General features: G+C 42.8%; 1 protein-coding gene across 1 annotated transcript in view; it reads left to right on the top strand.

Moving 5' to 3' along the window:
- Positions 1-16759, top strand: part of GATB (glutamyl-tRNA amidotransferase subunit B) — a 42277-nt gene extending 25518 nt beyond the window's left edge. The window contains exons 9-13 of the mRNA XM_066549137.1: positions 1366-1555; positions 8024-8157; positions 8545-8623; positions 13911-14045; positions 16303-16759. Coding sequence (XP_066405234.1) covers positions 1366-1555; positions 8024-8157; positions 8545-8623; positions 13911-14045; positions 16303-16431 — 667 coding nt within the window. The 3' untranslated portion in view covers positions 16432-16759. The remainder of the gene's footprint in view (positions 1-1365; positions 1556-8023; positions 8158-8544; positions 8624-13910; positions 14046-16302) is intronic.
- Positions 16760-24464: the final 7705 nt, after the last annotated feature.

Below are 24464 nucleotides of genomic sequence, written 5' to 3'. Positions count from 1 at the left end.
CTGAACCATAAAGTCACCCGGGAAGTATTTAACTGTGAGGCTGAGGGGACAAGGCATGAGTCCTGTTTGCAAAGCAATGCTGCTGGGAATGAGTTCTGAGGCAACGCTGTAAGGCAGCAGCACAGGTGCTTGGGGCCATCATAGTGCCAGTCCTCCCAGTAGTTCCCTAGCTTTGCATCCCTGGGAGAGCTTCCTGTTAATCCCAGAGTTCACCTTCCAGCAGGAGAACTTCCAGAGCCTCTTAGCTTTGTCAGCTCTGTGTTCCTGTCAGATCTTATATTCTACCATTGATTTTGTAACAGCAGAGCAACAATTATGAAAATGTCTCACAAACTTTGAATTTAAATCTGCTTTTTAGATTGTGTTTTTGTAGAAATGCAGCAGTGATAATTTCGTGAATTCCCTGTTATGGTAGGGGCAGGCATGAGGCTTATTTAAAAAGACTAATTTGAAAAAATGCAGAAGAAGATTCATTAAAACCTAGACAAAACTGATGAGTCTAAGATATTTCAAAAAAAGACCATAAAGATTATTACTAGTACTAAGATTATTAACAGTATTGAGCTGTAAACTATGTTTTTTAGGGTTTTTTGTAACTTAGTGCTGCACATTATACATTAATCTTAAAATCTGTGTTTAGGCAGATTTTAAATAGAAGTCATTATAGCTCAATGCCCTTTATTCTAGTGGTTTTGAACCCCTCATTTGATCATGTAAGAGTGAAGTTTCTGCTTCAATCGCAGTTATTTGAGTCATTTGAATTGGCCTTCTCTTTAAGGGAGCCTTTTGTTCTGTGATAGCACCCTGCTGAGCACGGTAACTTTGCTTTTAGCACAGCATGAGATTTCATCAAGATTTTTGAAGTTTGGCTGGAAAAGGTTACAACCTGCCCAGATCACTCCTGGCAGTTGGCTGTCAATCCAAGTTCTTCCCTGCCAGCCCACTCCCATTTTTATCCAGGTCTGTAATTCATGCTTGATGCCAAAAAGAGTGGGCTGTTTCTATATCTTTTACTGGTGCTATTGGGACATTTTATTATTATTTTTGGTGCAGAAATGTTTGAATTACTCCTTTTTGTATTATGAACCCTTTAGCAATTGGTGGAAAATTGCTGAAGGAAAAAGAAAGAGAGGCTTTGCAACAGTTTGGGGCCTGATCTCTTTCTACTTATCAGTGATATAATTTTCAGTATTTTGTTTAGTTATAAAATTACTTATCAATGATTTTTAATTTTCAGTATTTTGTTTAGTTGAAAGGGTGATACAGCTTTCAGGGAATTATAAACTTGAGATATAAATGTTATTCCTTGTTGCTTAGCTTCTGAGTGAAAGTAATTATAAAGGAGTTTTTCTTCATTCTTACTAGGTTCATGCCAGAGCCAAACCTTCCCCCATTGATTCTGTACGATGCAAAATCTTTGCCAGCTAATATGAACCATCAGCAAGTGATAAATATAGATTGGATTCATGAGAGACTTCCCGACCTCCCCAGTGTGAAGAGGAAAAAGCTTGTTGAACAGTATGGGATTCTTCCTGAACACAGCTTCACCTTATTGGTAGGTCTATTGATCAAATGCTAAAATAAGCCTAGAAACTTCAAAGGTGCATGGTTCTTGAAAAGATTTACAAATGTCATATTAAGCAGCTGTCAGTCCTTATGAACATTCTAACTTGGAAGTGTGTCCAATGCATACTTTGTACCATGAGCCATACACATGGAATGGTGGAAAAAATGAACCACACACAGTGTGCCAAGAAGTGTTTCTCATGCAAAGTGCAGTCAGATAACTGGTACTTAATATTGATCTTGTCTGTCTAGACATTGCTGCATCCCTGACTGACTGCAACAAATGTACAACTTCTGGATACTGTCCCTTGTCTGCAAGTGTCTGCTCTTCAGCTCTGGGCCTGCTGCAAGGCTGGGCACATTGACTGTACTTAATAAACGTGAATCAAAATCCAAAGTCTAAATCTTTCAGCTTCATGTGCTCCTTGACCTACCTTCCACATTATTGGAAACACTTCCCCTCCTTCCCCCCACATTTATTCTTAGGGAAATATCCCAAATGGTTGCACAGTATCAACTTTGACCTCATAGTGCAGTTGACCAGGGATAGGTTCAGAAGAGGGGATGAGAAGGGAAACAGTGTGGCAAATACTGTTATAAATAAGGAACTGACAGCAAAATCTCATAACTCCCAAAATTATTCTAGAGGACTATGAGCTTCTTAAATGCAAACTGTTATCTCTCTTTGCCAGTGGTAACTCTGGGGAGGGAGTTAGTATACTCATCCTAGATTAGACATTTCACATACCCAGCTAAGCTAGGAGAATGTCCCACTTTGGTTACCACTGTCATTAGTGGAGACAGAAGGAAAAGGACTTTTTCAGAGTGAGATTCAGAGCAGAACTGTAAGTACTTTAAATTGTCCTCTGGAGGAGATCCTTTCCTTTGACTATAAATGAAGGGAGAGCTGTGCACATAACTACCTCATATCCCATCTTTGTATGTCTGTAATTTAATACACTTGTACAGAGGCTGAATCTACAGGAAGAAAATGATTCTGTGTTCTGAGGAAAGCTGTTAGGAAAACTGCTTTTGTGCTGCTGTGCCATTTTAGTGAGTTGCAGACTGTGTGGTGGGCAGGTGAGTCATAATTCTCATCAATGTCACAAGACTGCAGTCACAGTATTGAGAGGTGTCAGCAGCTCTTACCTTTCTATTTCATTGTATAAGCTGCAAAATATGATTTTTTTGCCAGCATTCCTGTTCATGCCTGCATTTTTTCCCATATTTCTAACCTATTAAATTAAGAGTAAGAGTAGAAAGGGTAGATAAGTCCCGAATCCTTTTTTTCTGAATTTTTCTACTTCTTCCTCTCTGTAGTGCAGTGGTCCTGCCAGCTGCTAAGTACTACAGCTGCTTGCTCATTTTCCAAGCCAGTAGTACAGGGAGGAGATTAGGAAAAGCAAAAGTAAGGCTTGTGGTTTGAGAAAAACACTTAAGTGAAGGAGCGGAGTAGGGGAAAACCTAAAAATGATGCAAATACAATCACTCACCACTCCACAAGTAGACTGATGTGCTGCCAGTCTGCAGCCAATGACACTGACTACAACCTCCAAAATGCACTTCCCTCAGTTTTCCTTGTTGAGCAGGGCAGGGAATATAACCAGTTTGGGTTGGCTGTTAGACTGTCCCACCTGGCTTTGGTCTGTTTGCTGTGGGGAAAGAAAGTTGCTCAGCAGTAGCCAAAACACCTGTGTGTTGTCAGTGTTGCTGTGGTCACAAATCCAAACCACTTTCTTTAGAAAGTGCACCCTCTTTAGAATATAAAATAACATGGAGTTATGGCAGCCATGCCCAGGGTACCCACTCCTTTCACTTGGCACCAGCCCACCTTTTGTGGGTATCAAGTTGCTGGTATGGGTGGTTTCTGTCATCTCTGCCAGTTAGCCCTGTATATTTGCCTCATCGATTGCCCTTCAGCTGTTTTCTGAAATCCTTTATTGCCTTTGCTTTTCCCCATCTCCTTTTTGCGACGTGAAAGACAATTAATGAGCTCCAAGCTGAAATTTGGGATTCAGCTTGTAATAAGCTAATTCATCCATTTGAATGCATGAAGTGAGCACATTCTTTGTTACAGGTCTCCTTTTATTGTGCATTAGAATGTCAGCCTGCACACTCCCCAGCAGAGCTGCTTGCCTGTGCACTGGGACACCCGTTAACCTTAATTCATCGGGAAGCGCCGTGTCCGTCGCTGCCTTCAGCTTGCATCAGAGGCTGCACAGGATTGCTCATAGGGCCAGATGCATGCATCTAATGAGCATTCTTTCAGGTTAGAGTGCCCAGGAGTGCTCATTAAATAAATGGCAGTTGTAGAGGAATGGCTCTAAAATGCAAAGTCTGTTCTGCACCAGTTTGATGGAGAAAGCATTTTGTGCCAAAGTTGCAATCAAACACACGTATTCCAGCATGCAGGCTAGCTCCTGAGCTTGCTTCCAGAGCTTTGTCCTCATACACAGGAGCTGCCTGTACATACTGTGGTGTTGAGAAACTGAGATTCCTCCTTTGCCTAATTACAGGATGTACTGAAAGGGAAGTACCCTATTAATATCCTAATATCTGAAATGCCTTATGTGTAAATGCCTTCATTTTTGGTAGTTTTATATAAATTGCAGAAATAAATGATGTTTGTGATTTTTCTTCATGCTGAATTATTCTTACTCATAATTCTTCGAGCCATGTACACTCCATGGTATTTGGGTACTCAATTTCTTCATGCAATTTCTACTTTGCTCTGTAAACTGGTAAGCTGGCAAATACATCAGTCAAGAAGGATATCTAACAGCTTTGCCAGTTATGGTATTACAATATTTTCATCTTGCTATCTGTTGAGTAAAAAAATAAGCTTTATTGGCATAGACATTAATGTATTAATGCAGACATTAATGTATTAATGTGTTAATGCAATGCTTCATTTTCAAAATGCATGCTGAGGTCCAGGGAGGTCCAACCAGAAAATATATCGACTGTCACAGCACAGCGTGAGAAAAAACAGTCTGATCGCTTCCTTTGCCATGTGAATTCCAAGTTGTCCTGTGGATGTATTAGTCCTCTGCTTACTCAGATAAAAGTGGCTGCTCCGCTTGGGCTGATTGCCCTGGTGGAACAATCACATTGGTGACTCCTTCAAACAGTCAGAAGTAGGGTGCTGGAGAAATTGGTTTTGACCATTTTGTTTCATGCCCTGCCATTCTCAGACATGCTAGTATGCAGGTGAACTTAAGTTTCTTTTAGAATGCAAATAATTTTACAAGAAGCTTTAGGAAAAAGTTTGAAGTTTCTTTGACTGCTCTGCTTTTCTCCTGGATGTTCTGGGGTTTTTTTCCCCTGACAGTCTTGTACATTTTTGCAGCAGTTGTTACCTCATGGTTGGTTATTGTAGGAACTGTGATGGTGAAAATGGGAATAACAAAGAAGCAAATTACATTTTATTTTTGAACATTGAAGCAGTTTTCTTCTTTAGTTCTTTGAGAAACATTACTGGTCTTTAAAAAAATAAGTTTGCATTACAGTCCCAATGTCCCTGGTATTCTGTAAAATAAAGTATTATTTTAAATTTGTTTAAAAGGTTCCTGAAATCACTACACCACTAGAGTTTTTTACATCTCACTGCTATGAAATCATAATTTTATACCATGTTTAAGAAAGAAATTTGCATCTAATTGAAATATTGGTATGTCAGGTTTCATGCCAGTGAGACTCGCATGAATAAATTACAGCATATTTGGTATGTAATGGAAGCACGGAGTGACCTGGATTAGAAACGTGATGCTGCTATTCCAGATTTCTGGTTTCCTTTCAATGAAGTTCAGAGTAGAGTATTCAGAATGAAGAGAGAACAGGCAGTCAGCATTCCTGTAAATCCTGTTGGAGTGTGCAGTTTTCAGCTCAGATTTGCCGCAAGGGACAGGTCTGTGAGTGTGTTGGTAATTGGAGTGAATTTTGGAAGAAAGTTTCCCAAAATGTAAACCAAATTGAAGTCAAGTAGTGCAGTATCTAGAAACTGAAGCTAATTAATTTATCTCTGTATTTTTTTAATATGACAAGAAAACAAGGAAAATGTTTCATTTCTGTCAGTCATTCTGATGTTTTGACATTCTGCTGTTCTCATTTCAGTCTAGCATTACTGGGTTTTCCTTCTCTTTGGCTACAGAAAATGACATTCTCTTTAAAAAACCCAAAATGAAATGCAAGGGAATTTTGGGGAATGTTTCTGGTTATGTGTGCACAAGTAGTGAGTATGGGGTTCAGAGACTTGGTAGCATATGTAAGTCTGTCTCCCTGAGTTCTCCTGGGCTTCTCTGCATTTGCTGCCTGGAAATCATCTGATTAAAATGCGAAGGCTGCATATGTTTGTCCTTGATTTTTCAAAGGTCTGGCAGCAGGATCAGAACTGTAACTCCAGCCAGGCTATAACAATCCAGAAATTGGGATGTGCCCACTGCTAGGGATACACTCTGTAGCCTGTGCATGATGGAAGTGCTGGACGTGCTGTGTCTGAGCTGTGTAGCTGCATTCAGACATGTGGCATTTGCAGACATTATTTGCCTGTGCATAATGTTGAAGCTAGACCTACTTTGCCTGGAATGTTTGTAAAAGCTTCTGCAGCATGTGTAAAGAACCCAGCATTCAGACATGCTCACTTTTTCCTACCTAGATTGGACAATCGTTGCAGTGTAAAGGAACCCACTATTTAAATAATGAGTGTTTGTTTGTGCTATTGAACCCTGAGGTGAATTAGAAAGAGTACAGTACTTGGCAATATATCATTCTAGGAATTCTGCTTAACACACAGTTTTTAATCAAGTTTACTGTGCTTTTGTAAGCATGTCATTCCTTTACTGTTTTTTTTAAGTCAAATTTGTTCCTCTAGTCTATTTAGCCTTAGTTTTGCATAATTTGATTAGAGAGTAACTGCTAGTTAAATTAGAATAGGGGAGAAGAACAGAATTATGTCAATGTGTGTTAGATAGATAACTAGATGGGGGTTAGAAAGTTTACCTTGGTTCAGAAGATACCTCAGTGGTTTCCCAGGCTGAGAACTTGGTTTCTTTGGTCATGATCTCAAGGTGAAGGGGATGGATCTGATTTTTGTCACATCAGTTTTGCAGCACTGATATTAATCTAGGTACATTTTGTTTTGTTTCACAGAACAGAGATCAGTAGTTTGCAGTCTTCTCAAAAACCGTACATCATTATCAATGAAATATGTGGTGTCCGGAGCTTTTGGAAGTTTGTGTTGTGAAAGTTTGGAGAAGGAAAGTCTAAAATTCTGTATTGCTATGGCAGTAAGTGGCCTTTAAAAACAAGGACAAATGAGACTGTTTTGATGGGATGCGAGTGGAGAACTCAGGCTTTTTGTGGTTACCCTGCTCTCTTTTTCCTCATAACTGTTCAGAGATCTGGCTGCAGTCAGTATGTGTATGAGAAATGTTTTTGCTGTGATGACTGTATACTTAGAATAGCTCCTTGGCTATCTCTAAGCTGTTACCTCTTGACTTCTGAGAGCTGGCTTGTCCTCCTGTGTGTTTATGGCACATACTGCAGAAGTCCAGCGGCATGCTGGATTTGGATTCCTCCTTTAAAAGGTAGGAGCTGCCACTTCATACCTCTCCAGCCTTCAGTAAACCTAATGAGTTCTGTGCTGCATTTAAAGGTCCATCAGTGCCTTGATGACAAACAGCACAGCATTCAACAGACTGTGCAGTATGGGTTCTTCTAAAAACAATCTCAGATTTCACTTAAGCTATAAATTGAATCTCCCACTGTCATATCTTCTGAGCTATTAGTGTGCTGTGTAAAAGCTTACCATAGCTTCTCAGAAAAAATATTGGAAAATAAACCCCTGCTTCTTACATATGACCTTTCCATATCTCTGAAGGGTAAAAGCAAGCAAAACTTACTAGTTCAAGCCAAAATAAACAGAAGTGATTTCAAGATCAAGAGTGAAGTAGTTGCAGACAATTTCAGGAAAAAGCTCTTCTTGGTAAAAGGTAGCATGACAGCCTGTGAAAGCATTGTATTTTCTAGTATTATACATAAAACACTTGCAAAGATGAGAAAACTTCTGTCCAAATGCAAATTTTAGGGAGGCATTAAGAGAAAAATGATAGCTCATTTGTTGGAAGTTCCACTGAAACAGACAGGCTGAGAGATGAACTATGTATTCCTGTTCTAGGCATAAGATTGTTGGCTGTTATGTTAACAAGATTACTCCAAAGTCGTATGACTTTGCCATGAATTCACAGCTGAAGTTTACTTTAGGACTGAGCATTTATATGCTGAGTGTAATTGTGTAATTAATTGTAACCTGTGTCACCTGCTCCAGGTGACTCTGCCTTGGCGGGAGGGTTGGACTGGATGATTCCTATAGGTCCCTTCCAACCCTAACAATTCTGTGATTCTGTAATCATGTTTACACTCCAGTATCCCTCTGATACGTTTAACTTTTTATAAACAGAATGAAGATGGACTAGCAGAATTCTTTGAAAGTGTGGTAAAACAGACCCAAATGAAGCCAAAGAAGGTGATCGGCTGGATTCTAAAGGACCTGCTCAGTTACTTGAAACAACATTCCCTTACAGTAAAGGAAAGGTCAGTCTTCTTCATTGCTGCAGTGGTGAGACAGAGTGATCCTTTTCTCATGACTGGTACCATGTCACTCCATTGCTCACGGCTGCTTTAGTTGCTCCCTGTGAAGTTTGTTACTCCAGGCAGTCCTGCACAGGCCTTGGCTCTGTCCTGCTCAATGGAGTTAGACAAATACATGGCAGACAAGAGGATCATGTAGTTAAGAGCAGCAGTGTTTAGTCTTTGGAGTGTGATGATGGTAAGGCATAGTCAGGCCTTACCAATTAGTACTGAACATGAGGAAAAATAGCTTGTCATGCTGAACTGTGTGATCTTTAGGCAAGCAGCAGTAGCACAGATACATTCCAGCACCTTATTCTCTGAGGTAACTTCTGCCCACTTTTTCCCTAGCCCAGTCAGTTCTTTTCTCCTGGCTGACCTCTTGAACCTTCTAGAAAAAAAAGAAATTTCTTCTACAGCAGCAAAGCAGGTAAGTACCTTTTTGATTTTGCTGTACTCTGCATCTTTGGCTGCTTACTTCAGTTGTGTAGCAATTTCATAATCATTGTGTAGCAGTGCTATGATTGCTTTAAAGGGAAAATATGTACACTGTTGATAAAGGACAACTTCTGTATCTATGCTATATAATAGATGCAAATGCCTCATGTTTATATAAAATCTTAGAGACATATCTGCATATTCACTTTTAGAAGAGGGCAGAAGCAAAATAGTAGACTTAAACAATGTGAACTGAACTCAAATAAATCCTGCTTCTGAACAGAGCAGACAGTAGATCTCAATTTCACTATTCCAGTCAGGCCTGCGTGAAAGGTCAGTGGGAGCTAATCCATGGCTTGCAGTTAAGATGAGAGTATCAGTTACTAGGTTCCTAGGGACAGTAAAGTCTATGTTCCCAAGCATTAGCAATGGGAAAGGATAGAATTCATCCAAGTGCAGTCACAAAAAGAGTTCTGCATTGGTGTACCTGAGTCAAAAGTGACAGAGGTCTGGCCTTTCTTTTATCCTTGCTTCTTTGAGCAAGTGCTATCATGAAGCTCTCAAGCAAGTAAAGCTGGGTTGTTTTATTTTCATCTTGCCTAGGACAGTCTGAAAAAGCAGCTCTTGATGATTTATATTTAAAATTGTGAACTGGTTATGATGGGAACAGTACTGCTGTGTTTGTAGACAAAATTTAGAGGTTTTTTGTGATGGGCCATAATCAGTCATTCACCTTAAATTGTTACAAGCTCATTTATATGGAATGATTTGTCTTTTCAGATTAATTATTATACTCTAGTTAAGTGCATTAGGTGACTGTTTCAGTGTTTATCAGTGAAACTGTTAATGAACTGTGAATGAACTTTCTGGTTTGTTTTCTTTTTTTGGAGATGCTTTTGGTTCTTAATTAAGTTGGTCTGTGTCTGTGGATAGCCAGCTGCATAAGACAGACATCATAAATAGGGATTTAAGTGCCTGGCTTCAGGCATGTGTGTTTGGAAATTTTGTATTGGAAAAGTAAAAGCTTCAAAAAGGAGATAAAGTATTAATAGGAAAAGCACTGGAATGCAGAGCAGCTCTTTGCCTGCGGGGTTGTGGCACACCCATCAGTTTGGTGTCTGTGTTTGAAAAGGAAGCTTCAGAACTCCAGTCTGAATCTCTTCCTTGTGGAGGTAGGGACAGGGTACTAATGCTCTTCTATGGGATTTTCTGCTTTGTGATACATTTGTGTGCCAGGCACTTCTGACACATTGTGAAGTGTCAAGAATTTCAGAAATGCATTTTTTGTTTAATTACCAACTCCTTGTAATGTACATGTTGTCCTCAGTGATCTGAAACTGGACCCAGAAGTCGCAGTAGTTTGCCCTCACCCAGTGATGCTGCTATCAAACTGCAGAAACCTTGCCACATTTAGAAAAGTATTTTGGTTGCCTGGATGTCAGAAGAGTAACAAATGTTTATAACAATTCTCAGCAGTAGGCAGAGACACTGGATGGCCCGAGGGCAGAAAGGGCTATATATACACACCAGCAGATGAATTGCAGCTCCTGGGGAGGGGAGCATGATCTGCAGTGGCAGGCACCGATCCAGTGGGAAAGGATGGAAGGGTCTGATGGGGTAAGCACACAGACATGTGTACACATATGTGCTCGCTGCAGGAAGCTGTTAACCACCTAAATTATTGAAAAGGTTTTGTGTTTCGGCTCTGCTGTCGAAGGCAGTAAAAGAGGCAGATAAAAGCTGTGAGCACTGGCTGTACACACTGAGCACTGTGTGGTGGGATGCAGTGCTAAGCTAAGGGCACTGTGTGCTCACATAATTACCATGTACATAATTACAGAGCTCATGTCCAACTTGCCATCAAACATAGCATCCCACTCCAGAGGTCTCCAAAGCAGTTCCAGGCTGGTGTGCCTGTGCAAAGGGGTGAGCAGCTTCCAGCTCCCCCTCGTGGGGCTGTGGGTGAGCACGTCCTGGATCAGATGGATACATGTTGCCTGTGGCCCAGCCCAGAGGCACCATTTCGAAGCTCACAGTGTGAGGAGTCCGTGCTGCTCACCCAGGGCTGAAACCAGTCTGATGGGGAGTGTGCCTGTGATGGGGCCTTGCTCCTCAAGTTGCCAGGCTGGCAGCAGGTCCATGCCTGGTGTAACAGACCTGCCTGTGAGTTATGGCATTATGGGAGGAGGCTGGTTCCTGGGCCAGGGAAGTGGAAACCTGTCCCTGCTGCCAACAACCATCCTGGAGCAACTCCGTATGGACACCCTTGTCGCTGGTTCATGGGGGATCCGAACCCAGCAGGCCATGGAGCAGAGCAGACCTTGGGTTTTGCTGGCTTCTGCAGTTGCATAGGTCACCCACATAGGAATAACTTCAATAGATCTGCTTGGCACCCCTACTTTAAAGTAGATAGTAGGGAAATGAGTACAGTACCCATATCTAAAGAGAACCATCTGCTTTGACAATTATGACTACACCATCTGGAGGACTGGACCCAACCTGCCCCCCACTTCTCTGACAGGCTGAGGGACACCCGCCAGACATGACAGCTTCCATCACTGGAAAGGAGAGGTGCCCACAGGACTTGCTGGAATGGTGCTACCTGCTGCTTTCCTCCTGTCCTTGGCAGCAAATCACTGCAGCTAGGGTTTCCAGTTGGAGCATTCTTAGGCACAGCACTCAGCTGGCACGGTCACCAGCTGCAAAATGTTTGATATGATGCCCATGACAGCCAGACGTGTAAGTCCTGATTAATTCATCTTGACCAATGCTGCTAAGCCTGTATAGGTGGAGACCAGAGAACATCATTAAAATCTAATCACACACAGGCAAGAATCAATAGTAGAAGCTACTGAGATTTCAGTAATGGAAATGAGGCCTGAGATTCACGTTTTGGTTCTGAAGACTTCATCATTTGATCCTCCTGTGCTGGTGTAGGCAGTTTGTGTAAATGAGTTGAAATCGTTTTCTAAACTGCTTTCTTTAGATTTGCACTTCTTGCCAAGTGGAGAAACACATTTTTTAAAAGTGCATCTCTGACAGGTCTTGGCCACATCTCTTTCTGCTTTCCTACATACCTGTAAACAAGCAAGGGCCTTGATAACATTGTTGCTCTACTAAGTAGAGATGCTTGTTACCAAATGGGAAGGGACACATGATGCAGCTGTCACAGAGAAAATCTGGTGCCTTCAAGGTTTCTAATGGGCAAGCTTTCTTCACTGCCAGGAAATATTTGGCATAGGCATAACAGGGAATCGGAGCTGGATCTCTGACTGTCTAGCTGTCCTGCCCCTGATCTAAGTCAGCCTGATGTACGTGTTGCTCCTGGTCTGCCATGGTTGGCTGCACAGGTTTTGTTCGTTGCAGATTTCCCATTCCTGCAGCCCATGGCATCCTGCTTGAATACATACCAGCCCTAAAAATCCCATTGCCTTTTTCCAGGAGAGTGAAAAGGCTTACTCATTGTCCACTCTGATTTGTGCAGTACTTTAGACTGTCCAGGGTGTTTTGCTAGAGGTTGTGCTGTGCCTGGCAAGGACAGGGCTCATTCTGAAAGGTGACATACAGTATGGTTGCCTTGGGAGGCCTCCGGGACAGAAACCTTCCTGCTTCATCCCTCAGAGAAGAAGTAGAAGGGCTGCCAGGAGTAGCAATGGAGTGCAACAACAACAAAAAACCCCAAAAAACAAAAAAAACCCAAAAAAAAACAAAAAAAAAAAACAAAAAAAAAACCGTCATCACAAAAAGGCAAGCAGCTGCAGACAGGCTGAATCTCTGTTGGATATGATATATTTATTTCTAGGGTTATTCCAGCTAGCACTGCCATGATGATTTTTAAATATCACACTAGAAGGAAGATCTTGTAGAAGACATCATATACAGCACTGATTTATTCAGTGTAAAGATCTGAAAGCGTTACTTATAGCTATTGTATCTCTGGCTGCTTATCAGTAACTTCAATATTGTGATCTGCCTTTGGCCCTCTCTCAAGGAAGAATTTAAGATGTAGTTGCCACAATACAGCTGTGTGTCATTACCCTCTCACAAGGTCTCCAGAAGAGTTGATAAGATCCCATAAAAAGCTTCAGAGTGCCACTGGCAAACAAATACCCTCTTGCAGCAATTGTATGAATACTTGCTGTGAATAGAGAACTCTTTAACCAAAGGTCTTTTGTACCGACAAATTTGTCACGCTGAAGCAAATTGCTGGGGTAGTTAAAATCCCATCCCATGTGCATCATTCTACCTGAGTTCTCTTGCTGCCCTGCAAATTATTTAACATGCAGTTTGGATGCCCCTCCTTGTCTTCCCATTGGAGCCTCTTCTTCGTCCTACAGGGGATATTTAATGCTGAAATTTTGACATGACATGCATTTCCATATTGGGACACAGCAATGGCCCAAATATACAATTATATCTTCAGCTCAGGATGGAGCACAACAAGCTGTTTTAATAAGGGTTTTCTTACTCTCCTCCCACGGCCCTGAAATAAAAGCAAAGGGAATACAGAAAATGACTGCCCAAGGAAATTGGTTTTTTATAAATGTTCTCTCCTCTCAAATGTATTCCAGGGCAATAGTCCTGCTGCAGTGTAGGAAAACACTAGCATTAACAAGTGATTATTCCACAGGCCTGGGTTTGCCCAGCAGTCCAGTACTTGGGGATGATGCATAGGTGGGCTGGAGCTGCTGCATTCATTCTGCTTGGCACCATTTTTCTTCTGCTTTGTCATACATACTCTCATTACAGCCTGCTGGCAAGGCCTGGTAATGGGATGAGTTACCTGGGATTGGACTTGGTACAATAGTCAGCTAATCGTCAGTTCCCGGGCAGAGCCATTGCTCATGGAGATGCATTTCCTTGCTGCTCCCAGGCAGGTCCGTGAATGATGTGAGAAGAGCAGGAGTACTGGCAGAGGAGCAGCCTTGCCAGCCCAGAGGAGCAGGGGGTTGTGCTCAGCAATCCCCTCTGCAGAGCCCCTGGCAGTGGGGGAGCGGGCAGGGCCGGGGCTGTGGAGGCTGCGCAGCACCTGCTGCCAGCCATTAACCTGGGCTCGTGCAGGAAGTGGCAATGCTTTGTCTCAGGACAGGTGGCAGAAGAGGAGGGAGGTACAAGGGCTCTTTCAGAGAGGCACATGATTAAATCTTGGGCTTGTTCTCGTTTAGACAATCCGCTCTTAGCAAAACCAGGGCTTCTTGGATCCATAACTGAAATACTGCGTGTAAACAATGTTGGTAAGTCAAGCCACTGACCTTTGCTGCTTTTATTGTGATTTTCAGGTGCTTGCAGAATTGTGGAAGGGAGAAGGGAAGACTCCCCTTGAAATTGTTAAAGAACAGAAACTTGAACTGTTACAGGATCAAAAAGAGCTTGAACAGATCTGCCAGGCAGTGATTGATGGACACGAAAATGAGGTGATTATGATGGTGCTGGGAACTTTCTGCACTGTGGCAGTCTGTGGCACTGAAAGGGGGTTAAAATAGCCTCTCTCTTTTTCCCTTTAGATGGCATTTGAGCTCTAGAGCCATAACAGTAAAGCTGCTGCCAAGATATTATCAAGCTTTTCTTCTTTCTTATTTTACTAAGTGGGTTTTTTGAAACTGAAGCTTACACAAAATGATCTGCAAAACAAATTACCAGTCTGGCTAATGTGCTAAGTCATTCTGAGAGACCATAAAACTTTAATGCAGGAAAGCAAAACTGCAGGGCCCTGTCCCTCTCCAGCTGTACTGCCATTAACCCGACCCTGCCACCCAGCCACATAACTCTGATTTTTATGTCATCTGTTGTGATATTGGGGCAACACTGTTAAACTGTTCTGGAGCTGAAGTTACCTGCCAGCAAGGCATATATTAGTTATGGAATTAGAGACAGTATCAGAGCTGGCAAGGCAGAAATTGTGCTTGCATCTGACTTTTTGCCATATCCCTGTGTCTGTCCACTGCCAAAGAGAGGAGCCTTGCTGGCTCTCCTGCCTGACAGTGGCTGTGGGGTGGGAAGGAGCCAGAGCCCTGTGGCAACAGCAGCAGCTCCAGAGCTGCTGCCCACTCTGCTGTTCTGCTGGGCTGTGGCAGCAACACAAACGCTCCCCTGTGGGGGATGATTGGCTCTTCCCCATCTCCTTGAAAGACACACAGCAGCCAGTGCGGCTCAGTCTAACAAGGTCTGAGCTGGAAAAAAAGAGAAAAAACCCTTGTTGATCGTGAAGGGGAGGAGTGGGAAGGGATCTTGACAGAGTCTATATAATCTGCTTTATAAAAAGCAAAATGAAAACAAGTGCTTATATGTTCTCTGGAGCAAAAATGTAAAAGCAGAAGTGAATAGCCTACTTCTAATATAAACAATGTCTAGCTCCATTTGCCATTTGGAAAAAAACATTAACATCTTTTGAGAACAATACCGCCCACTCCAGATCTCATTGGGGGATGCTAAGAGCTCTGCAAGAGCTTTTGATAAAATGAGCTTGCAGTAGGTCGGCATGACCTCCATCTGACTTGACTCATTTGCAGAGCCTGACAAAAGTGCTGCTGTATTGCCAGGCTGGTATGAAAGCATAGGCAGGGAGGAAGAGAATGGAGAGAACTAACTGGGAAGTGCAGGAGCTGGAAGGTCCATAAGCACACTCCCATTTCAATGTGTTTTGAGAGTAATTTTTTTCAGAACAAAATAACTTCTAAACAGCTGCTCAAACCAACACTGAGCACTTTATGACAGTGCAGGACCAGAACTGTACTGCACTCTGCCCCACATAGGTAATTTCTAGCAGATCCAGAGTAATGAGTCCTTTCCACTGTGCAACATAACAGAGATTTTAGACTGACAATAATTTAGATACTGTAATGAGAAACAGTATTTGCATCTGAATTTGGTATTGGCACAATGCATAGCTCCTCTATTTGCAACCCTTCCCTGAACATCTGCAAATATGTCATCCTGTTTCTTTGCATCTATTGTGTTCTGCCCAGTAACTCTGACAAGGTAGAGAATGCCTTCCCTGCCACACAAACAGTAGCCAGATGCTGGTCTTTCAGCAGTAGCATCTCCTTTAGGAAGGCCCAAAGGTGAAATTTCTGATCCTTTCAGCTTTTAAACATGGCCCTTTCAATGTAGCAGGTGATTGTGCATCAAAGGCTGTCTGATAGGAGGTCGTATTTGACCAATTAATTAATCATCATGTTGCAAAAGAGTACTTGCTTGAAGGAAAGAAAAAACTCCTATGTCTGTGCTTGAAGGACCTCACCAATATTATCAAATAGATTTTGATTCTCTTCAAATTACCTGTTATAACAGGACATTATATTCAGTAAAATGGTAGATCCTATTAGCAAGGAAAGTCCATCTCACTTCTCTGGCCTTTTTCCAGGATGTTGCTGTTCAAGCTGCAGACACTGTAAAATCCAAAAGTATTTTCTGACTCTTTCAATAAGAGGAGCTTTCTCTATTAGTTGTAAGGCCCTGATGCTGTAGGGACTTGCTGTTCTCTCATGGGAGCAGAGCAGGAGCTTATTGCAAGGCTGAAGGCAGTTTTTATAAATAACACTTTATCCCAAAATGTAGTCTTTTATCACAATAGGCGAAACAACAAAAATATTCATACCTTGTTTGGAAATTAGTGAAGATGTTCAGTTTTCCTGTAACAATGGTGTCTGTTGCATTTTTTTTTCTTTAAAGGTTATGGCGGTAAAGGCAGGAAATCCAAAAGTTCTAAATAAGTTAATTGGTCTGGTACAGAAGAAAACACAAGGACGGTCCAATCCTGTTCTGGTGAAGCAATTACTAGAGAAGAAGCTGTCAGGGTAGCCACAAGAGAAAAAGCACACAAGCAACTAAAGAAGCATGTGCTTCGTTCTGTCTGCACATGAACTTTGGTGTCTCCTTGTGCAGTGGTGTGCTTGTTGGATATACTTCAAGCAGCTTGAAGTCCCAGCCTTCCCTGGATGCATCAGCCAAAGGCAGATGAGCCAAAGAAAAGCGGGATATAGACATTTGCATCTCCCATGCTTTGATGTGGCACTTGGAAATGTGATTTCCACACAGCCCTGGGAAACAAGCTCCCAGAGGCGTCTGTGAGTACACAGAGAGCTGAAACCGCATGGGTGAGTTTTCCAATAAAGTGGGTACAAACTCAGCTTTTCTGTCTGCCTGTTTGTGAGAAGGGGGATTCACAGTCTCAAACTCAGTCTGGGCGTGCACACCATAACTCACTGTCATTGTGAGCACAACAGGAACAATTATTAAAACAACCAGAAGTCATTGAGGAGCCCACATGTACCTCGATGCCTTAACAGAAGGGAACAAAAAGTTCACTGCTATCATTCTTCCTGGTTTCTGGGGGAAGGGGAAAGGATGAAGCCATGAGCTGCTTCACTGTGAGCCTAAGGGTAGTGCCACAGACAGAAGTGCTGGCATCTCACCCTGTCAGATTGTTTGCTCACCTTCTCCCAGTTCTGCACCCACATACCTGCTATGTCTGCTCTCAGTTCTGAGGAGTGCCTGAGGAGTGTCTGCCTGAGCCCTTCTGAGGGTCACATCCCATTCTGGCATCAGAGGCTCAGAACAGCAGATGTACAGCCAGCCCTGTACAGCCTACAACAGAACAAGCAGAATCATAGACTAGCTGGAGCTGATTATTGGAGTCCAGCTCCTGGCCCTGAACAGGACAGCCCCAGCTCCAGTTTGTTTTTTTTTCTCTGCAGGCAAGAACTTGGCCCCATGTTACAAACACCCAATGCCCAGGGCTGCTGCTTCTCTGGCACGTGGTTTTCTCCTGTCATCTGGAACTGTACTGCTTTGGATCATGCAGTTTGGAACTGTTCTGCTTAGGAATGGAACATGCAGTTGGCTGAGCTGGATTCAGCTGGGGTTCAGTCCTTCTCCACTACTTAATCCTAAGGGGTGTTTTGTGCTGGTAGTTTTTATTTTGGGTTTTTTACATAGTTTGTTTTTCAGTTCCTGGCTTTCAGTAATCACTGAAATGCAGGGATCCGGAATAAACTTCCCCATCCCAACCAGCTTTTGCTGATTGAGCCTTTAACAGGAAATGCAACAAGAAGGAGCCTGTCAAATTTTCATGTAGTGGGGAAATAAATCCCATTTAGTACCAGATGCTTGAAGTTCTTAAATCCCTCCTGGAGACTGCTAAGCCATACTTTTTAAAGATCACACCTACCTTGGGCCTCATAGCAACTTCTTCAGAACTGTTCTTTAGGATGTGCCTGCAGGGCAGACATTGTCACAGGAGTGCAGCAGGTGTGGCCCTGGGACTTCAGTCACCTTTGGCAAATGTGGTGCTTGCAGCACTAGTTCAAAGTAGGCTGATGGCAGTTCTTCCTCCTGAGTGGCTGATGTTATGTCTTGAGGAGGACATTGCTGTACAAATTGCCTGAGGTTCAAGTGCAAACTCCTTCATTGGAAGGGAAAAACTCCTTTGGTTTTCAATACATTTAATGAATAAAATGTATGCCCATTATTCATAAAAAAGTACCTTTACAATTCAAACATCATCCTACAGCTTATAAAAAGCAGTAACACAACTGCAGTCAAAAACTGTGACCCTTCAAAAGCCAAACAAAAAGCCTAAACCTCCAAAAACTCCTCAAATCACACCATGCCCAGGGTTTTCATGTAATTTGACCTTCACACTAAGACTTCTACTATCACTTTTCACATCATGAGCAAAAGCTACCATTTTTACTTAAAGTGGTGTGAGTTTTCTGTAAGTGTTTAGTCAATAAAGGTTTAGATTATACAACAAAACTACTGGAATTCTGTTCAACTCTTGCCATGGCAGCAAGAAACAAGAAGGCACAAGGGTTTCTCCATGAAATCTTGAATCTTAGAGATCCTCCCTCAGTTTAGAAAAACACAGTTTTCCCAGAGGTAGTCCTCCAAAGGTCACTGTTTGTTGTGGCACAGTTGGATGCTGCTCTGCTGAGTTCCCCACTGCTGCAGTGGGTGCCTTTTAAAAAGAGAAATCAAACCAACAATGTATTTGGAAGAATAATAAATAAGGTGATGAAGGAAGCATCTCAATTAATGTAGCAAGCCTACTGCTGATAATTCTCTCTATGGGCTAATTCTTCTTAGCCACTCTTTTACTATGGAATTATACTTTACTAATGTGTGCAAAACCTGTTAGAAATCATCAGCCAGGTTCTCTCTGAGTAGAGTTTGTGTCAGTACATCATGCACCTGGGCCTGTGCAAAGCACTGGACACTGTCCTCCTGCATGGCATCCTTATCTCTAAACTGGAGAGACATGGATTTGATGGGTGCACTGCTCAGGGGATAAGGAATTGGCTGGCTGGTTGCACTCAAAGAGCTGCAGTCAGTATTCTGATGTCCATATGGAGGCCAGTAATGAGTGAGACTGTCCAGGGGTTGTCACTGGGCCTTGCCCTGTTTCACGTCTTTGCTGGTGATAAAGACAGTGGGACTGAGTGCTCCCTCATCCATCAGCAAGTTCTCTGATGACAACAAGCTGTGTGGCATGGTCACTGCAGGACAGGGATACCATCCAGAGGGATCTGAACAGGCTTGAGAAGGGGGGCTGTGCAAACAAGTGGGACTTCAGGGTGCTGGGGGATGACAAACTTGACATGACCTGGCAATGTGCACTCACAGCCCAGAAGGCCAAATATGACCTGGGCTGCATCCAAAGCCCTGTGGGCAGCAGGGCAGGAGAGGGGATTCTACCCCTGTGCTCTGCCCTGGTGAGACCACACCTGCAGTGCTGCATCCAGCTCTGGGGTCCCAGCACAGGAAGAACAGGCATCTGTTGGAGCAAGTCCAGAGGAGACCATGAAGATGATCAGAGGGCTGGAACATCTCACCTGTGAGGACAGGCTCAGACAGTTGGGGCTGTTCAGCCTGGAGGAGAGAAGGCTCTGGAGAGACCTTATAGCACCTTCCAGTTCCTCAAGGGGGCCAACAAGAGAGCTGGAGAAGGACAAGGGCATTTAGTGGTAGGATGAGGGGGAATGGCTTTAAGACGAGAGAGGGCAGGTTTAGATTGGATATTAAGAAAAACATCTGTACTGTGAACCACTGGAACAGGTTGCTCATAAAAGCTGTAGATGCCTCATCACTAGAAATGTTCAAAGCCAGGTTGGAGGGGGCTTTGGGCAACCTGTTCTAGTGGAAGGTGTCCCTGCCCATGGTGGGGTATCGCCCTGTGCTTCTAAAGTTCTTCTAAGCCTTCTGATATTTACATTTTTGTAATACAGTTTCTCATGCACTTTTCATGTAAATAATGATTGTTTTGCAGTCCTTTCTAGAAAAAGAAAAAAATTATAAACTTCTAGTTTAACCAGTGTAGTTAAAGAAGTAACAATTTCATCCTCCAATCCATAGTCACCTTTAGAATTCTATAAATATTGAAGTAAAAAAATAAACATGCTCTTTTTTCCTTAAGCATCTCAACGTGTTGTTCATTCCATGTTGTATTGCAACAGTGGGGGGGTTAGAATTATATTAAGGTCCCTTCCAACCATTCTGTGATTTAGTCTTAAGTCTCAATCTATTTTCACCTCCAGCTGCCAGAGACAATGGATAACAAGAAAGATTAAAAAGGGATAATTGTAATATTCTTTCCTTCCAGGGAAGGTAAAGAGCAGCCATAGTCTATAAATTTTACACTATATTATGGAACAGTCAGTTCTGAAAATTTTAAAATCTTTTGCAGACACAAAACGTAAATTTCTTTTTGATACGGGAAAAAAGTGGTTTCAGCCAATTGAGATCAAGATAATGAACCTTTTTAACATTTGTGGAGATACCAGCTACCAACTTCAAAGCAGCAGTAGCTGGCAGTGCTCAGACCTAGCAATGGGAAGGCTCATTTGGGCCAGCTCACACTGCTCCCACTATCCAAGCCTGCATTAAGTGGCTCATCAGTCACCTCACACCCCTTTGACTGAACCAATACAGCCAAAACATGGGATCCTTTTTGCCTTCCAAGGCCCTTATACAGCAGCCTAAATACAACCACCACCTTTCCCATTCCCCTAAATGGAGGTCACAGCAAATTTAAAAAAAAAAAAAAACAAAAATAAAAAAGTGGAGCGCTGTACTGAGCAAAACAAACAGCTTTGGTTTATATCTGCTTAGAGTAGTTGATGAGCACATTAAAAAAGCAGAAGCAAGAGCCTCAAGGAATTTAGTTTCTGCTATTTAAAGACAAATAAAACAACCCTACAGGACAGGTGGGTCTGCAGGATAGAAGGCAGAGCCTGACTCTGAAGTGTTTGATGTAGGACATCCTGCAGGCCAGGAGGCTGTCCCAAGTGTGGTTGTATCAAGGCTGGAGCTCTGGAATGAAGATAGAGGCTTTGACCCCAACTTGGAAGTCTCATTTAGCTACTCCAGTGCTCTCTGATCTAATGATTGCAGATGCCATCTGTGCAACAGCATCAGGCAGGGTGAATTAAGGACAGTTTCATGCAGATTTTCAGCAGTTACTATCCACGAACAGAGGACCAAGGAGAATGCTCACAAATTAAAAGCTGACACCAGACACTCACGACCATCTCATCTACTCATTGCTGGAAGTCTTTTAGGAGGTCAGACCTGAGGGTGGAGAGCTGATACTTACTATCTCATATAGCTGAAGTATCCTGTATCTGAGGCTGCAGAACAGGAGAAGAAAGTTGTCTAAAAAGATGCTGGCAGTGCTCTAAGTAGTGAAGAAAGAATTTCTAGCACTCAGCCTTGGCTGCAGAGTTTAATTTTAACTGTGTTAAAAATAGAAGTACATGATAGGAACCTTAACTAAAAAATTATAGCAGAGCATTCAGCTGTGGTTTCAGTGTGGCCCCTTTCCACCCTGCTTTGCGGTGTGGTGTCAGGGTTCCGGGATGCTTTTGTGTCTCTTCTTAGCACCCTCTACCTACACTTACACAACCACTGACCTCAGCAGCACCGTCCCAGGGATTTATGGCCTTGTGTGCATGCTCAGCCTGGAGAGTGTTTGTTTTCTCACACATAAAGTAAAACAAATTGGGTTTTCAGTCAGCTGTCTGTTCTCAAACTGCATGAGGGAGAAGAAATAATAGCACACTCCTGGTTAGCTTGCCCTTGTTGCCAGCATCTTCTTAAAATGCTATTTACACATACTCACACACACTGGATTCTGGATCAGGCAATAGCCACTTAAAACCAAGTTACAGCAGACAGGAGGTCTCCATTTATCAACCCAAATGCTCAGCAGCTTCCTTGCATTGGGTTGGCTTCAAGTGGAAGTTGTCCCCTGCCCCCTCAGAAGCCACAAACACACAGGTAATACACAGACAGAGAGAACTCTATTGATAAACAGTGTGAGGAATGCAGTAAAATACAAAATCCCAAGTTGTCATGACCTGTAATTTGCTGTGCATTTTTCTGCCCATTGTGATGGCAAATTTAGATTCCATCTTCAAGAGCCCCTGGGCCAAGCACAATCAGTAACTAGGGATGACTGCAGTGGAAACACAAAACCACTGGGAATCTCTTCTCTCCTGACTGTACTCCAGCCCACATCCCACATTATGCTACACAGCCTGAATTTTAACTGCAATAAAGCAAACTGCAGAAATGCTCAGGTGCCACCATGAGGGAACAAAGCTGCAGAAAGAAGATAGTTTAGTGAGCAATATAGCTGTGCATACTCCCAGGGGAACTGAACCTTCTGTCCAGGACCATCCTAGTCACAGATCCTTAAGTTCTCCTGTAGGGCATACAGGCATGTCACAACTGTCTACAGCATTTGCTGACCAGCTGCAAAACTAAGTGGTGAGGGATCCTGACCTTTGGTTTCTCTCTTTATCTGTGAGGGGGAGCCCAATTCATGACCCTGTGAATGATTCCCATCTTTGCCTGCTGGCTTTGCCCAAGAAAAAGACTGGTGACAGCTGTGCCAGATCCCATGTTATCCCATTTCATACACAGGCAGCAAACTAACCCATGCAACATTCCCTGCCTTGTCATTGCAGCCATCAGAGAAAGGCCTCCAAGTCCAGTACCTGGAGCTGCAGAGCTGCACTGCCATGAGCCTCACAAGAGCCAACAGTTTCACTGTAGGGAATGCTCCCTCCATGCACAGCCTTTTGTGTAAGCACAAAGCAGTTCTCCCAGCTGGTTGCATCAGCCACAGCTGTAATTGTCTAACCCACTAAGCAGGCATAACCATCAGTAAGTTGTATTTTAGCTGCTCAAGAGGCCACACTTTCAGGCTGGCCCTGGAAGCTGCTAGATTTTTTCCACACAGAAGCTCAGAAACCAATGTTATGACCCCAGAGATTTACAAAAGACACTGATCTGTGTTTCTAAACTCCCAAGTTGTGCTTGGACACCAAGAGACACGAGTTGTTGGCTCAAGCTGCAGCAAGGGATACTGAGACCCAGAGCCACTCCCTCTCCTTTGAGTTCGAGCTGGCATTTTGTCTGAGCTCTGGCCAAACTGACACAGCAGCACTGAGCTGGACACAGTTTAGTTGTCTCGGATTTGACTCGTCCATGTTATTTTTTGGTCTAAATCCAAGCTAGTTATTTTTAAAGCAGACTGCAATAAAACACAGCTGCTGTGGAAATGGCTTCATCAGAGACGAAGGTTTGCAGGTATTTAGTCCACAGTACGTAATTGTATGCGGGCGTCTGCTGAGTGCCAAAGTTGAGAAATGCAGCCTTTGCACAAAAGTTCCATCAGGGCTTTTAGCCCAGAGACTTCAGTCTTAATTTAATCCAGCTGCCACAAGAACCATTATAATCAATGAACAAAAGGAAGATTTGCACAGTCAGCAGCAAAACGCCACTTTAAGCACCTACATATTTAAGAATCCAAGTAATGCTCCTTTTCATACATGAGGCTTCCAACTGAGCATGTAACAAATGAAGTACATTGATGCTGGGCCACAACAGGTTTAGATAAGCTGGGGGCCACTAAAACATAAAGTGCATTTAGTCAGAGCAGGGCTTTAACCTCCAACAAAGCCACAGAAATAGTGCTGCATTCTGTAGCTGTCTGCAGTCAGACAGCTGGCACCACCATCATCTTACCCAAGCACCTACTTATGCAAGTCTGACACCACCTTCACAAGGAACAATTTTTAACCTTCTTTGCACATTTCTGTCCCAAAACATCACACAGCACTGCTGTCCACTTGGACAGGTACTGTAGGACATGGTCATATTAATTTTTCAAGTTTGAGCTTTTTCTTTCTGATAACCCAGAGCAACAAAAACGTAAATTCTGCATTTCACACAGAGGGAAGTGGCCCCTGCTACTCTGTGGCATTTTACCTTTGGTTTGCTCATTAATGTAAGCAGCCCAAGTGCCATGTATCCTCCATTTCTGCTGATAATGCTCAAAGAGTGCAAGAAGGAACATACTCTAATTATCTAAATCAGATCAGGACACAGCAGTATTGTTACTGTACAGTGCCAGAGCTATCTGAGTTAAAGAAAAGAAAGAGGAAAATCCCAGTATTCTACTCATAAACACAGATGCAATTTAAATGTTACAAACGTAATGGGAGCTGTCATAAGAACTGCAGGCATGACATAGCAATTTCAGTTAATACAGCAGAGTAAATTGCTTATTAAATCAAGCCATCCTCAAACAGGAGCTGTGGCTACAAATTCAAATGATACAATGACATAATTTAACTGCAACAAATCACACTGCTCCCATCCTTTTCTTTCCAACCCTGAGATTTTAGAGCATTTTAGAGGAGCTAAAAATCCTTCCCGAAGCATGAAACCTTCTGAGAGGCTTAAGCAGAGTGCACAAAAGGGTAGTGAGTGTGTACACACTGTGCTGGATGGTGAACTTCTCTTGGTAAATAGAACTTAACCTCTTG

This window comes from Molothrus aeneus, chromosome 4 (assembly GCF_037042795.1).
Source record: "Molothrus aeneus isolate 106 chromosome 4, BPBGC_Maene_1.0, whole genome shotgun sequence".
NCBI lineage: Eukaryota > Metazoa > Chordata > Aves > Passeriformes > Icteridae > Molothrus > Molothrus aeneus.
This window is presented reverse-complemented; position numbering and strand designations above follow the sequence as displayed.